Source organism: Hippoglossus stenolepis, chromosome 14 (genome assembly GCF_022539355.2).
Source record: "Hippoglossus stenolepis isolate QCI-W04-F060 chromosome 14, HSTE1.2, whole genome shotgun sequence".
NCBI classification, from domain to species: Eukaryota; Metazoa; Chordata; class Actinopteri; order Pleuronectiformes; family Pleuronectidae; genus Hippoglossus; species Hippoglossus stenolepis.
In genome coordinates, this window is record NC_061496.1 from 25,132,726 (window position 1) to 25,149,097 (window position 16,372).

Genomic DNA, 16,372 nt, shown 5'->3' on the forward strand with positions numbered 1-16,372 from the left:
ACCCACTTTAAACTATTAAAAGAGCCGTCACACACCATTCACACATATAGGAAGGGGGGAATGATTGCAGAGGCTTACCAGTGGAGAGGCAGGCTAGCGAGGGAGGAGAGGTGTCCAGGGAGAGTCACCCTGATCACACGTGAACACACATGTCCTCACACACACACATGCAATTGTGAAAAAACCAGACCAGGGCTGTATGCCACAGCACACAGGAAGGAGACACCGCCACCCAAAGACACCAGCCTCCACCACCTTAGGCTCAATTCCTGTAAAATATAGAAGACACACGCATCAGTAGGGCTCCACTCAAATTCAATCAAGAAACAAAAGTAAAGAAACAGTCCCAAAACAATCAGGTAAAATAAAAAAGAACCTAATCTACAACAACCAAAATGACCGATACACAATTAATCAAAATAAAGTCTGGATAACAAAGTCATAACGTGGGTGCAGATTAAATACAATCAACAAAAATAAACAGGAAATAATGGAGACCCACATAGATTAGGCAGACTATTTTAATACTCTTGATTCTAAGGAGAACATCTGGTATAAAGTAACAGCAGCAACACGTACAGGATAGTAATCATACAAGAATTGATCATACATCAATCATACATACATTGATGAATGTATTTGGGGAATTTGAAATGAATCACAGGCCTGTCATCTCAGAGGAAACTGAAGGTGGTTTATTGACATCATCATCACATCTCATTAAAGAATTAATGATGTTATCCAGTCTCTCTCCTCCACATCCTGAAGAATGACACCAACTATGCTGCTCCATACATGAGGTCTTCCTTCTGTTGGCACCAGTCATCTGATCGTTGGATGAGGTCCAGTTGTTTCACGTCATCATCATCAACTTAAGCTTCAGTCCTTCAGCCTCTTGTAGATTCATGGATGATAAAAAAAACATACAAAAGTGGCAGAAAGAAATAGAAAAAGAATGAATGAATTAGTAGGTAACAATCAGACATTAGCACATCTGAATTAAATAATAAATCATATTAAAGTAGAAATAAAGACCCTGGCACCCAGAAATCCAACATCCACAGCCCAGGAGAAATCATAAAACTGAATCTAATGTAGTAAACTTACTACGTAAGCTTCAATACATAACTAAATTGATTTACACCGAAGTTTTTACCTGATTAACTTTAAAGATTGTAATGGAAAATTTTACCATTATACCACACTATATATTATCTCTGCTTATGCATAGTTCACATACACACACACACACACACAGTTCACATATACACACACACACACACACACAGTTCAACTCTTCACACACACATTTCTTAATTGCATCTGCATAAAAAGGATACGCCTGCAACTGTTTCTTTGTCATTCCCTCAGCAGAATGCTCTTCGCATGCGGTATGATTGTCTGACCTTCCTTGCAAGGAATAAAGTATACTTAAAAGACTATTATTCTCAAATCTCTTTATTTCAGAAGTCTCACCAGGTCAAATTACCATCACAAGATATAGCAGATATTCGCAGAAGGTTAATGCTACAGTTTAACCACATGTAGGAAGTTACCTAAACAATATGTTAAACTGAACTATCCCCACGTCCTTATGGACTTTAAATAACTCACATTAATGCAGCTCACGTCTGCAAAGTGAGTCACATGTGGCAGAAACAAAACGAACATCATCAATATTAATCGTTGGTTGAGCAGCACTTGTCAATATTTTGCAAGTGATGTATTTAAGGGAAATTATGAAGCTATGCAACTGCCAACAGCATATGTGTTTAAGGAAATTCTGTGACTGGGAATGGATTCGGAGCTACTAAGAAAATCATCAGCCCTGCAGACTCAGGATCCACACCCATGGCAAGCTCTGCCCCTGCCAGAGGGTCCTTAAAGGCTCCACACCTCTGAACATCTCTGTGTGCCTGTGGTGACAGCTGTGACAGCTTATTTCCACTAACTTCAACTGCAAACACCGGGTATTCACTTTCAATATGGCCAGTCTGCTTTCGGTGCAGTGCGTCGCCTCCCTGAGGAGAAGCGGAGGTCTGGCTCACCTCAGGACCACAGCACTGGGGGTCAGTAAGCGAAACTACAGCAAGAAAGAAGCGTCTCCCTCCGAGTACCTCCACCAAAGTGTGGTGCCGTCGATGCACTACCAGAAGAGTTTACCCAGGTAAGGAGCTCACTGTGAATTTACTCAAACCCTTTTTAACACCAACATAACTTTGGTCTAAGGACAATTTCTCGATTTGTGTAAGTCTTCTAAATTTTGATTTGATAGGAAAAACTGCCCCTAAAAAAACTATTAACAGGGGACACTAGAATTTCCAATTTCCAGTGCAGTTTCTGTGTACATATTTTACATATTCATATAAACGTCACTGTAACCTTTACCTTTGACAACTGAAACATAATCACTTCAATCTTTGAATTCAAAATAACAACTGATCAAAAGCTGAAGAAATTCTCTCAAGCAATCTTGAGATATTACATTCAAAAGGCCCAAAATCTGTTTTTTGAAGCCACCATGGCCTTGACCTTTGACCGCTCAATTATTATCAATTTATCAGAGAGTCCAAGTGAATTGTGCCAGATTCAAAGAAACTCCCTATGGGCAGTCCTAATATGTCACATTCATAAAACATATTTGATGACACAGCTTATAAAGTTGTATATATAGTTATACTCAGTGTTGTGCCAGTTCGTACTTGAACTAGTTAAAAGTTCAGTTCATGCAGATTAAAATGAACTAGTTCACGTTCATTTGTTCTATTTTTTATTGTGATGATTTAGGTGACAAACTTAGGATCATGTGTTTAGTTATTAATCGATGGTGTCGGATCATGCATGCGTCTCACTCCGGTCATTTAACACTAAGTCCTGACTGTGCTGATCAGGTCCTGACAACTAGTGATGAGTGTTTATTAATTAAAGTGAGAGCAGGTCAGAGTGGAGGAGGACACAGAAACTCCAGCTCGGTGCAAACCAGCTGCAGCTTCAGCTCTGATCACTGAGCAGCTGAGACCAGAGGAACTCTGTGTTCCACTGACTGTTCTACAGAGTCACTGAGCAGCTGAGACCAGAGAAACTCTGTGTTTCACTGACTGTTCTACAGAGTCACTGAGCAGCTGAGACCAGAGAGACTCTGTGTTCCACTGACTGTTCTACAGAGTCACTGAGCGGCTGAGACCAGAGAAACTCTGTGTTCCACTGACTGTTCTACAGAGTCACTGAGCAGCTGAGACCAGAGAAACTCTGTGTTCCACTGACTGTTCTACAGAGTCACTGAGCAGCTGAGACCAGAGAGACTCTGTGTTCCACTGACTGTTCTACAGAGTCACTGAGCGGCTGAGACCAGAGAAACTCTGTGTTCCACTGACTGTTCTACAGAGTCACTGAGCAGCTGAGACCAGAGAAACTCTGTGTTTCACTGACTGTTCTACAGAGTCACTGAGCAGCTGAGACCAGAGAGACTCTGTGTTCCACTGACTGTTCTACAGAGTCACTGAGCAGCTGTGACCAGAGAAACTCTGTGTTTCACTGTTCTTCAACAAAGTCACTGACCGGCTGCTTCACGTGAACGAGCTCTGATCTCACTGCGTGTGTTGCTCTGAGCGCACACGCACTTTCTCTCGCTCCTGGTGTTTCACATGATGGCCTGATACAATGATGATTTAAAAAATAAACTCTCATATTTATCACATGGAAAACTGGTTCGTTCAGTTCATCATTCAGGAATAATGAACGGTGTTCATTGAATGCGTTCATGCACAACACTGTACAGGGAGCCACTGCAGAGGCGCTGCAGAGCCACGGGTTGCTGACCCCTGGTCCAAGTGAATGTATGTTACAGATGTGATGAAATTCCCTTTGGGCATTCCTTCAAAACAACGCAAAGCCATATGAAATTGACCTTTTGACCTTTAATCACCAAAATGTAATTATTTCATCTTTTAGTCAAAGTGAATGTTTGTACCAAATTTGAAGACATTCCCTCAAGCTGATCCTATCACATTCAAGAAAAACATAAACACTCCTCACCTGAGGCATAAAACACCTAGAAACGTCAGAGAGAGCCAAATGTGAGGAATCCCTCTCCCAGAATGGAGAGAAGTGCAATAGATGTTGCAAGTAGTGGATCACATCAATAAAATAACAATATTTACAACATTCATGAGAAAAAATAACATTTAATGAGGAGGTGTATCAATCTTTAAAGCATTTATACATAAGAAAATGAAAAGAACAATCTAGTTGTATTCATAATCCATGATCAGCTGCCACCTCGATCATCATCCATGATCACGATCTACCGTCCACTATCATGATGTACAATCTACGATCATGATCATGAACCACTGATGCACCATCACGATACCATCACCATCTCTGATTTGCGATCCACCATCATGATACACGATGTGGCTGTAGCAGCGATCCTTGATCTGCAAATGATAAAGAACAAGGACTCCAGAGAAGAAGTCAAGTCAGTAACATGTATTGATGAGACATTCATGTGATGAATAGGGAGAGAAGGAAAGAGAAGCTCCATGTGTCCCCTGACATTCTACACCTATAGCAGCATAACTACGAGCTGGGCCAACTGAACCAGCTCTAACTATAAGCTTTATCAAAAAGGAAGGTTTTAAGCTGACTCTTAAAGGTCTGCCTCCCGAACTGAAACTGGGAGATATGGTCTCTCTTCCCGGTTCTTATCAGGACACGTGCTGCAGCATTAAAGTAAGTCATTAAAGCTGAGTCTTTAATGACTTACTGCTGGAGCCTGATAATAAGGAATTACAATAATCATGTCTGGATGTAACAAAGGCGTGGACTAGTTTTTCTGCATCTTTTTGAGAAAGGACGTGTCTGATTTTTGAGATGTTACGTAAGTGAAAGAAGGCGCTCCTAGAAATTTGTTTTATGTGAGAATCAGGATCACAGATAACTACCAAGTTCCTGACTGTTTCATTGGAAGCAAGGGCAATGTCATCTAGCACAGCTATATCATTAGATAATGTATCTCTAATGTATTCAGGGCCAAGTATTAGAACCTCTGTTTTATCTGAGTTTAATAAGAGAAAATTGCGGATCATCCAGGTTTTTATGTCCTTGAAACATGCTTGAGGTTTAGTTAATTGATTACACTGTTCAGGTTTTATTGACAAGTGTCTTCTGCATAGCAGTGGAAATTTACAGAGTGTGTCCTGATAATGTTTCCTAGTGGAAGCATATATAATGAGAATAAAATTGGGCCGAGCACAGAGCCCTGTGGAACACCTTGGTTAACTTTTGTGTGCACAGATGACTCATCATTAATTTGCACAAATTGGAATCGAACTGAAAAATATGATTTAAACCATGTTATAAAATTTGATGATCACTAGTTTTGCACTAAGATCTAACAGGACGAGGACAGACACAAACCCTAAATCTGAAGCTATTAGAAGGTCATTAGTGACTTTTGCCAAGGCTGTCTCCGTGCTGTGATTAGCTCTAAACCCAGACTGAAAGTCTTCATATACATTACTTTCCTGGAGAAACTCACACAGCTGATTGGCTACAACCTTTTCAAGGATTTTAGACAGGAAGGGGAGGTTAGATATCGGTCTGTAGTTGGCTGAAACCTCTGGGTCCAGAGTGGGTTTTTTGAGATGGGGTTTGATTAAAGCTAGTTTAAAGGACTGTGGTACATATCCTGATGATAATGATAGATTGATTGTATTCAGTAAAGTACTATTAATTAGGAGCGGAATTTCTTTAAGTACCTTTGTAGAAATGGGATCTAAGAAACAAGTTGTGGGTTCAGATGATTGTGGTCAGCTGATCAAGGGTGATCAGAGAGAAGCTGTCTAAATAATTGGTAGGATTCTCAGCTGTTCCTGAGATTTCTGTGCTTGATGATGTCAACTAAGGGCAGGAGATGGTAGATTGTAATTCTAATAGTTAGAATTTTAAGGTTAAAGAAGTTCATAAAGACATTGCTGGATGGAGGAATACTAGATTAGATGGAGCTGTGACTCTGTCAGCCTGGCTACAGTGCTGAAGCGAAACCTGTTGTTGTTTTTATTTTCTTCTATTAATGTCTAGTAGTAGGCAGCCCTTGCTTTGTGGAGAGCCTTCTTATATACTTTAACACTATGTTTCCAGGCTAGGTGATTTTCAACATACTTGTTGCAGCGCCACTTCCTTTCTAGTTTTCTAGACGCTTGTTTGAATTCACGTGTGTTGGAATTGTACCAGGGAGCTAATTTACTATGTTGTACACTTTTTTAGAGGCGCTATGGAGTCTAATGTTAATCGTAGTTAGTTTACAGAGCTATCGACAAGATGGTCAATCTCAGTGGAGCTAGGGTTTTTAAAGTATTCATTGATTATATCGACGGATATTAAGGAGTTAAATGTAATTGAAAATATTTCCTTAAATCTAGCTTCAGCACTATCAGGTAGACATGTAGAAAATGAGTTTTTCATTAATTGCATGTAGTCTGATAATGAGAAATCGAAGGTTACTAAATTATGGTCTGATAGATTTGATTGCAGTTTAATTAGTCAAATATTTATGTTTTTTATTAATTGGGCTTGTTTGGCTAAGAAACATTGTATTAAATGGAAAAGATTTCAAATTTCCTTTTTTGTGATGTCACCAGCAGTGTGGTTTATTTTTTTGTATACTGTAATATTTGCTGAGCTTTTGAAATGCTGAATTGTCTCCTTGATAACTTTGACAATTGTTCAGGCTACCCATACCAAAGCTGGAGGACACTATGAGGAGGTATTTAGCTGCCCAGAGGCCTCTGTTGGATGATGACCAGTTCAGGTATGTGTAATGAGACACTCAACCTATTTATTTCATTAATGGACAATATTAACAGTTAAGATCTTGGAAAAATCTTCTTTTGTGTGCCCTCAGAACAACAGAGAAACTTGCACAGGATTTCCAGAGTGGTGTGGGGAAACAGCTGCATGAGGAATTGGTAGCCCAGGATAAAAGAAACAAGCACACAAGCTACATCTCAGGTGAAGCCTTTATTGACAATCATCCCCCTGAAGTTGAGCATGTCAAATTCATACAATTACTAATGCAACTGGTTGGCTTACTTTCATTTCAGGACCATGGTCTGATATGTACCTGTCTGCTCATGACTCTGTGGTGCTGAACTTCAACCCCTTCATGTCCTTCAATCCGGACCCTAACACAGAGTACAATAACCAGCTTGTACGGGCAACTAATATGGTGTGTTCAGCGGTTCGCTTCATGAAAACACTTCGAGCTGGATTACTGGAGCCTGAGGTTTTTCACCTAAACCCAGCAAAGAGTGACACAGACGGATTCAAAAGGTTCATCCGCTGGGTCCCGTCCTCTCTGTCTTGGTATGGAGCATACATGATGAATGCTTACCCGCTGGACATGTCTCAGTACTTTCGGCTCTTTAACTCAACTCGGATTCCGAAATGTGGGCGGGATGAGCTCTTCACTAATGAGAAAGGGCGACATCTCTTAGTTATGAGAAAAGGCAACATGTATATGTTTGACATTGTAGACAGAGATGGGAATTTAGTGAAGCCTGCAGAGATCCAGTCCCACTTACAGTACATTTTGTCTGATCCGACACCAGCACCCGCCTTCCCTATTGGGGTGCTGACCAGTGAGAACAGGGATGTGTGGGCCGGGGTAAGGGAAAAACTGATAGCTGCTGGAAACGCAGAGAAATTAAATCGTGTTGACAGCGCAATTTTCTGTCTCAGCCTGGATGATGACAGCGTTCAAGATCATAGTCATTTGTGCCGAAACATGCTGCACGGTGATGGCTGCAACCGGTGGTACGACAAGTCCTTCAGCATAATTCTCACCAAGGATGGACAGGCAGCCGCTCATTTGGAGCACTCATGGGGCGATGGCAGAACTATGCTCCGCTTTCAGAATGAGATCTTCAAAGACACCACGGAGCAGCCACTGGTGCACCCAGGCTCTGTTGCTGCTGCTGTAGATTCGGCCTCTGCTGTGCGCAGACTGGAGTTTAGGCTGGACAGTGAGCTGGAAAATGGCATCAAAACAGCAAAGGAGAACTTTGATTCAGCTGTGTCAAAATTCACTATTGATGCCCTGGAGTTCAAGAAGGGTGGGAAGAAACAGCTAAAGAAGAGCAAGTTGAGTCCAGATGCTATAGCCCAGCTGGCTTTTCAGATGGGCTTCCTGAGGCAGTATGGAGAGACAGTGGCCACATATGAGTCGTGTAGCACTGCAGCATTCAAGCATGGCCGCACAGAGACGATCCGACCGGCTACCTCATTCACCAAACAGTGTTCCCACGCCTTTGTTTGTCAGCCAGGACAACACAGTGTGGAGCAACTGCAGGCCATGCTCCATGAATGCTCCAAATATCATGGACAGCTCACCAAGGAAGCAGCTATGGGTGTGTATAAGACATTTCTACAAATGTTGATCACAACACTTAAAAACCACAAGTAATTTGTTTATTTTATATTTTGACTGTCGACATTACAACAGTAAAGATGGATTTTTCCCTATTTAGTATCAACTTATATAAAACCCTGATCATTCGGTTTCATATCCTCAAACATTTCTGTGGAGGTGAGGGGGCTGGAAGCACCCTCACCTGCTATATAGAGGATCAATCAGCGCAGGTGAGAGCTGTTAGCTCATTGGTCCTCATGCTTAAAACAGCGTGTGAGCTGCCTCAGGACTCAGAACGCAGGAAGGAGCTCAGAAAGACTGAGGCTCCAGAGACTCCCAGACACTGAGTGGAGGACTGGGCTGCAAAGCCAGTCCGCTTAAAGTTTGTAGGGTGAATTTATGTTTAGTTGAATAAGGAATGTTAAAGAGCGACACTTCCGTCTCTGGCTGTATGTGGGAGAGCCCGTGGCAAGGTCAATTGCCACACTGGCGCTAGCGTGGGCTCCACACAGCACAGGACGTGGACCAGCAGGCGGTATGGGAACTGGTACCGAGGATGGGGGACCTGGTGACTGCGTACCGGGAGGAGAGCGCGAGGACCAGGCGAGAGCTGGAGGCGCTCCTGAGGCAGGTGAAGATGGAGGCGATGACGTCGCGGATGCTCCGGTCTCCAACCCCTTCCGGCCCCTGCACCAAGGCTGGCGGTAAAGCCAGCATCCCCTGTCCCCGCACCCAGGCCGGCGGTGAAGCCAGCGTCCCTGTCCCTGCACCCAGGTCGGCGGTGAAGCCAGCGCCCCCTGTCCCTGCACCCAGGCTGGCGGCGAAGCCAGCGTCCCTGTCCCTGCACCCAGGTCGGCGGTGAGCCGGCGCCCCCTGTCCCTGCACCTAGGCTGGCGGTGAAGCCAGCGTCCCCTGTTCCGGCACCCAGACTGGCGGTGAAGCCAGCGTCCCGGGCCCCGGACCCAGGCTGGCGGTGAAGCCAGCGTCCCCTGCCCCGCACCCAGGCTGGCGGTGAAGCCAGCGTCCCCTGTCCCCGCACCCAGGCTGGCGGTGGAGCCAGCGTCCCCTGTCCCTGCACCTAGGCTGGCGGCGAAGCCAGCGTCCCCTGTCCCTGCACCCAGGTCGGCGGTGAAGCCGACGCCCCCTGTCCCTGCACCTAGGCTGGCGGTGAAGCCAGCGTCCCCTGTTCCGGCACCCAGACTGGCGGTGAAGCCAGCGTCCCCCGGCCCCGGACCCAGGCTGGCGGTGAAGCCAGCGTCCCCTGCCCCGCACCCAGGCTGGCGGTGAAGCCAGCGCCCTGTCCCCGCACCCAGGCTGGCGGTGGAGCCAGCGTCCCCTGTCCCTGCACCTAGGCTGGCGGCGAGCCAGCGTCCCTGTCCCTGCACCCAGGTCGGCGGTGAAGCCGACGCCCCCTGTCCCTGCACCTAGGCTGGCGGTGAAGCCAGCGTCCCCTGTTCCGGCACCCAGACTGGCGGTGAAGCCAGCGTCCCCGGGCCCCGGACCCAGACTGGCGATGAAGCCAGCGTCCCCTGTCCCCGCACCTAGGCTGGCGGTGAAGCCAGCGTCCCCTGCCCCCGCACCCAGGCTGGCGGTGAAGCCAGCGTCCCCTGTCCCCGCACCCAGGCTGGCGGTGAAGCCAGCGTCCCGGTCCCCGCACCCAGGCTGGCGGTGAAGCCAGCGTCCCTGTCCCGCACCCAGGCTGGCGGTGAAGCCAGCTTCCCTGTCCCCGCACCCAGGCTGGCGGTGAAGCCAGCGTCCCCTGTCCCCGCACCCAGGCTGGCGGTGAAGCCAGCGTCCCCTGTCCCCGCACCCAGGCTGGCGGTGAAGCCAGCGCCCCTGTCCCCGCACCTAGGCTGGCGGTGAAGCCAGAGTCCCTGTCCCGCACCCAGGCTGGCAGTACAGCCTCGTCCCCTGCAGCCCCTGTTCCTGCGTCGGCGGAGAGACCGTCCCCTGCGCCCCTGTTCCTAAGGCGGAGAGACGGAAGTGTCGCTCTTTAACATTCCTTATTCAACTAAACATAAATTCACCCTACAAACTTTAAGCGGACTGGCTTTGCAGCCCAGTCCTCCACTCAGTGTCTGGGAGTCTCTGGAGCCTCAGTCTTTCTGAGCTCCTTCCTGCGTTCTGAGTCCTGAGGCAGCTCACACGCTGCCTTTTAAGCATGAGGACCAATCAGCTAACAGCTCTCACCTGCGCTGATTGATCCTCTATAGCAGGTGAGGTGCTCTCCCAGCCCCCTCACCTCCACAATTTCATAGTTTAAAACGTTTTTTACTTCCTGATGTTATCTGGCCAGAGAGATACTATGAAAGCTTTTATTGTCATTGTACAAGATAACACAACAAAATTCTGCTACTTCTTACCAGTGCAAGACACAGACACAAACAAAAAATATAACAATAAATAATATGAAAATAGAATATAATAATATGTTTTCTAGTTATTGCACTTTGAATAGAAAGCATATTAACTGTCAATGTTGTGGTTCAGTGATCCGATGTCCCATGGATTCAAACTCTTTTTGAGTCTGTTTGTTCATGATTTGAGGCTCCTCTACCTCCTTTCAGAGGGCAGGAGAGTGACCAGTTTGTGTCCATAGTTAGAACTGTCTCTGATTTTTTTTGAGATTGAGATATAATGGCTGTGTTAGTGTTGGTGTCACAGTGTCATGGAAATTTCCCGTTTAATCATACACAAATTATACATTGTCTCTCGGTAAGTTCAATTCTAACACCTGCAGGTGGACCCACCCCACACACTACCTAGCGTAACGTGTATGAATGAGCCCAGAGCATAGGAGAATCACTACACTTATACAATCAGAAGCCCCTCCCTGCGAGGGAAAAAAAGGTATTCGTTAGCCACTGGATGTCTGACCAGGGTGGGCAGACATCCAGTGGCTGACGAATACCTTTTTTGGCGTGAGACCATCTGTCTCCGAGATCCCTTATCTTCGTTTACAAGACAAAAGACCCCAGTCCTGTATACAATACAGAGATCCCCTCTCCCATCTACTCAGACACCCTGAGTGACCCCTGCAGTGCACCAATTGACCAGTGTCACACATGTGGGGAGGAAACCATAAACATTACAGTCCCTTGAGCAACACTCGTAAAGTTTAAGTTAACCCACGAGAACCACATCTGTTCATACTTCTTCTAAATACATATCTGTTCTTCTATTAAACATTACACACATGCAGATATTCCCAATACAATAGTCATCCCTCACCAATATGACACTACACTGTTGTGCGGTGTGCACCCTACTTAAAGGCAAGGATAAAGGAGGTTTAATACAATGGATGGTTAATCCCTGCCGCTAAAACACCCAGTACATCTCAATCGTACTCCAACCAGAAGGTCTGCGGCGAATCTCAGCCCATGCCAAGGTGCCCTTGGGCAAGATGCTGAATGTAGAATGCACTAATTGGAAGTCACTTTGGAAAAGCCTCAGCTAATTGACATTTGGGCCCCAATCCCATTTCACCCCTTGGCCCTACACCTTGGCCCTTCGTTTTGCGCGTTCTCGTGTAGGGGTAGGGTGTCCCACTACCTGTTGGGACGGAGGGGTAGGGCCGAGGCGTAGGGATCGATACCCCTCCAAATGGAGATTTTTCAGACCCTCAATTCGAACGGAGGGGTACCCAGAATGCCTTGCGAATCACCGGCAAGCTGGGAGAGAGACCACCAAATGTAGTATTTTCTCCATTAATAAGGATTTAAAAATTACAATAATGATTGTAATATCTTAGTTTAATATCATTTCAATGTATTATGGTCACTTTTTCACAACAACCTTAAAAGAAAAAGATCACTAGCAGTCTAGCGCTAGCGTTAGCATACTAGCGCTAGACTGCTAGCGATCTTTCTTTGCATGATGATCCCGTATTTTCTCATCGACTACTGATGATGTAACGACTTCTTGAAGGGCCGTCCCAATTCGTAGGGGACGATTTCAACCACTACCCCTTGTGACTCCGTATTAAGGGGCAAGATAACCCTCGAAAACTAGGGGGAGGGGTAGGGGTAGGGCCAAGGGGTGAAATGGAATTGGGCCTTAATGTAATGTTAAAGGGGACATATCATGAAAATTCCACTTTGTTAGTGCTTCTACAGGTTAATGTGGGTATCTGGCATGTCTACCAACCCAAAAACTCTGGAAAAAAAACACTTGCGCGTTTTGTTATGGTTCCTCTGTCAGAAACGTCATGCTTGAGTGACTGGAATGAGCTTCCTGTGTACTGTGTCGTCACAATACACTGGAAGTCTGCCTACATGGCCTTGGCCCACCCCCCACCTCATCCCCCCCGCCCCCCCCCACTCGTTACGGCAGGTTTACACCGGACGCGGAAGCGCCGCGCAGCGCCATTCTCAAGCGCGCAGCCGCCTGGCTGTTCACACGGGACGTGCATTTCTCCTCGCTGGTCAGCCCCATAGACTGTATATATAAGGTAGCCCGCGATTCTGCTTTCTCCGCTTGTTGTTGTACCCGTTGAATGTCGGGGTTCGGGGTAAATGATGGTCTTCATTGCCCCCCACCCTCTTTCTCTCTCTGTCTGTCTGCTTGTGTACTTGTAGTGGATGGGCAAAGGGGACATTTAATTATGTGATTGGGAAAATTAAAACTCCAGGACAACAGAAGGGAATACAAAGTATGGGATGCATATTTGATAATTTATATCATATAAAATATGTAATTTATATCGTTTAAAATCATGGGGGAGAGGGGAGGGGGAGCTGGCTCACTAGCATTTAAAGGAACAGGCACTCAAAACAGGTCACTCTGTGGAGGGCTGTTTTATACAGGGTAAAGGTGCTGTTTAAATGATCCTTGTGGTATTTTGACCAAAATATGTTACAGACATTTCATTAAGACCCCAAGGAACCATATCAACTTGTGGTAAAATGGGCATACAATGTCCCCTTTAAGTTAAAATAGGCACAGATTTTGAGGAATCAAAATGGCTCTGCTTCAACTGTGCGAGAGGATGAAGTTGGACGACCAGTCAGCCGGGAGCAATTGATCACTGCTCGTTCCCCCCTCTATACTGCAATGCAAACAACGGACGATGAAGCTGAAAATCTTACGACTCCAAAAATTTAGAAATCGTGGCAAAGATGGGTTTAAATCGTACAGTGTATGCCCAGGAGAAACTTTGTCTTTACTCAGGGAGCTTTGGCCCTCAATGCCTCCAAAGCCATATGCACTTTCTTTTGCTTAATTTTGAAGTCCATTTCATGATGTTCCTTGGACTGTTTCTTGGGTGACCTTGAGTGGTTTATTTTAGCCTCCTTCTCTGCCAGACATGTTTAAAAGTGATCACATTTGACAAAAGGGAAGAAATACATTAATTTAGTTGTGAATACAACCGTCTGTCTTTCTAATGTGTTTTGTTTGAGCCCAGGTGACCTAAACACAATCTAAAATAAGAAAATGTAATGGCAAGTAACGAATTCTAACAAAAAAGGGAATTGCCTGGACAACTGCACTTTCCATTTTTGAAATGAAATGTGACATACGCTAAATTGCCCAGGTCCACACAGCTCTGTCAGGTATGTGTCAGCTCAGCTAACTGGATTAGTTGTTCCGTAAAAACCCTTTCTTTTAAACGTGTCTTCTTAGTGTGCATACTTATTGAGATACTGTGAAAGGTTGACAGCATTTCAAGTATCACTTCAGGCTCGTATGTGTGCCATGCCTCAAAATAATTTCTGATAATCACAAACATTGAATTATAGGTGGTGCTCATGTTTCCATGTGAAAGCAGCATTGCATTCTTGTTAAAAAGACAGAGTATGGGTACGTCTAATCATTGATGATCCCTGTCGGTAGCAGGTACTGCCCTGTTCGGTTTATTGGCAGGTGACATCCTGCTGTCTTTTCTTAAATAACTCTGTGTCTTTATGCCTCCACGCCGGCGACAGCTTGTGGCCAGAGGCATTATATTTACATGTCGTCTGTCCGTTCCATTTTTGTGAATGTGATATCTCAAGACTGTCTGGAAGGAACTTCTTCTAATTTGGTAATCATTCACTTGGACTCAAGGATGAACTGATTAGATGTTGGTGGCCAAGGTCAAGGTCACTGTGACCGCACAAAGCACACTTTTACTTTGTGAACTTGATATCTCTGGAACACTTTGGCATTAACATTAACTTGGACGCAAGGATTGACTGATTTGATTTTGGTAGCCAAAGGTCAAGGTCATGGTGGCCTAACAAACCATGTTTATATTTTTCTTCAACATGATATCTTCAGATCAGGTTGAGGGAATGTCTTCAAATTTGATACAAACATTCATTTGGACTCAGAGATAAATTTTGGTGGGTGACGGCCAAAAGGGAAAGGACACGTGACGTGAGATGTGGTTACTTGGACAAACAGATTAACTGATTAGATTTGGGTGGTCAAAGCTTGAAGGTCAAGGTCATGATGGGGTCACGAAACATGTTTTTAGGCAATTAAATGTGATGTCTCGAGACCGCCTTGAGGGAATTTCTTCACCTTTTGCTCAGTTGTCGCTTAGACTCAAGGAATAACTGATCAGACATCACACTACCGCAGTGCAGTATTTCTCGTTTGATTTGTTGCTGTAGTCTGTGATTCTCTCTTGTTGGTTTTGATTTGTCATTGTGATTTGAAATTGGTTGTCTCCGTAATCTTTACATACAGTCAATGAAATAACAAAAAAACAAAACTAATTTAAAAAAATCTTCTCGACCTGCCTGTTGTTCACAGTGTGCAGGTGAGCGTGCAGTGAGCATGTTCCAGGACTGGGCTCATTGGCCATTGACAACCATGTTAATGTGGGTTAATGTTTAGTGGGGAAGCACAGCAGTGTAATTAATATGTAATCAACAAGCATCCTCATTGCATTTCATCGTGGTAGTGGTGCATATCAGCAAAACACTCAAAAATCAAACGTTATTTTCTATGCACAATGCTTTTACTTAAGATTCTTTCTTTTTCCAGTGTGAACACAGAGAATTCAAAACCTACTTACTTACACATTGAAACTGACACGACAGCAATGGTTTCAACTTACACGTAAACTAAGAGCTGCTGCACTAACCACCTCTTCCATTTCTCTCAACAGGCCACGGTTTTGACCGACACCTCTTTGCCCTGCGATACCTGGCCAACTCAAAGGGCCAACCTCTGCCACGCCTGTACACTGACCCTGCAAACCCCTCCATGAGCAAATACATCCTTGCTACCAGCACCCTTACCAGTCCAGCTGTGAGCTATATGGGCTTCGCCCCAGTGGTGCCTGATGGGTTTGGCATTGGCTATGCTGTCCACAACGACTGGATTGGCTGTAATGTGTCCAGCTACCTGGCTCGCAACGTCCATGAATTCGTGCAGTGTGTCCACAAGTCTTTAGAGGACATTTTCACAGTCCTGGAGGGAAACTCACTCAGTTAATAAACAAGTGCTTGTCAAAGAAAACCAAAAATGTCAACATTTCATTATACAAAGAACTGCCTTCTTTTTTTAAATCCTACACATCTGAGGCGTCATGATGCTTTCTATCAAAATAACAATGGATTTTTGTGGCTTATATTTTCAGTCACAGTGAGTTCAATCATATTCAGTTAAGCATCTTTTTACATGGGAGATGACATTTAGAAGAATGTCTCACTTGTGTTATAAGTTAGACAACAATGCTTACACAGAAGGTAGACTATTCAGTCTCGGTCATGAATACATAAAAAGAAGGGATGGAAAATGTTCATGTTGAAATCTGCAAAAAAAATCTGACAACATCTCAGTATATATTTTCTAATATATATGTGATACTCATCAGATTTTCAATAAGGACGCCTTAAATTGTATGATATACACAAAGATATTATATCATTAATATTAAATAATATCTTTAATTTACATTAAAGCTACCTCGGGGCACCACCCTTTAAAGGAATGGAAAAGATAGCTAATTTATCGATTAAGTCT

General features: G+C 44.7%; 1 protein-coding gene across 1 annotated transcript; it reads left to right on the forward strand.

Moving 5' to 3' along the window:
- The first annotated feature begins 1,969 nt into the window (after positions 1–1,969).
- LOC118120624 (carnitine O-palmitoyltransferase 2, mitochondrial) lies at positions 1,970–15,841 on the forward strand. The gene is made up of 5 exons (XM_035175737.2): positions 1,970–2,167; positions 6,734–6,814; positions 6,908–7,014; positions 7,107–8,411; positions 15,513–15,841. Exons 1-5 carry the CDS (start codon positions 1,986–1,988, stop codon positions 15,839–15,841), a joined length of 2,004 nt encoding a protein of 667 aa, XP_035031628.2. The 5' UTR covers positions 1,970–1,985.
- Positions 15,842–16,372: the final 531 nt, after the last annotated feature.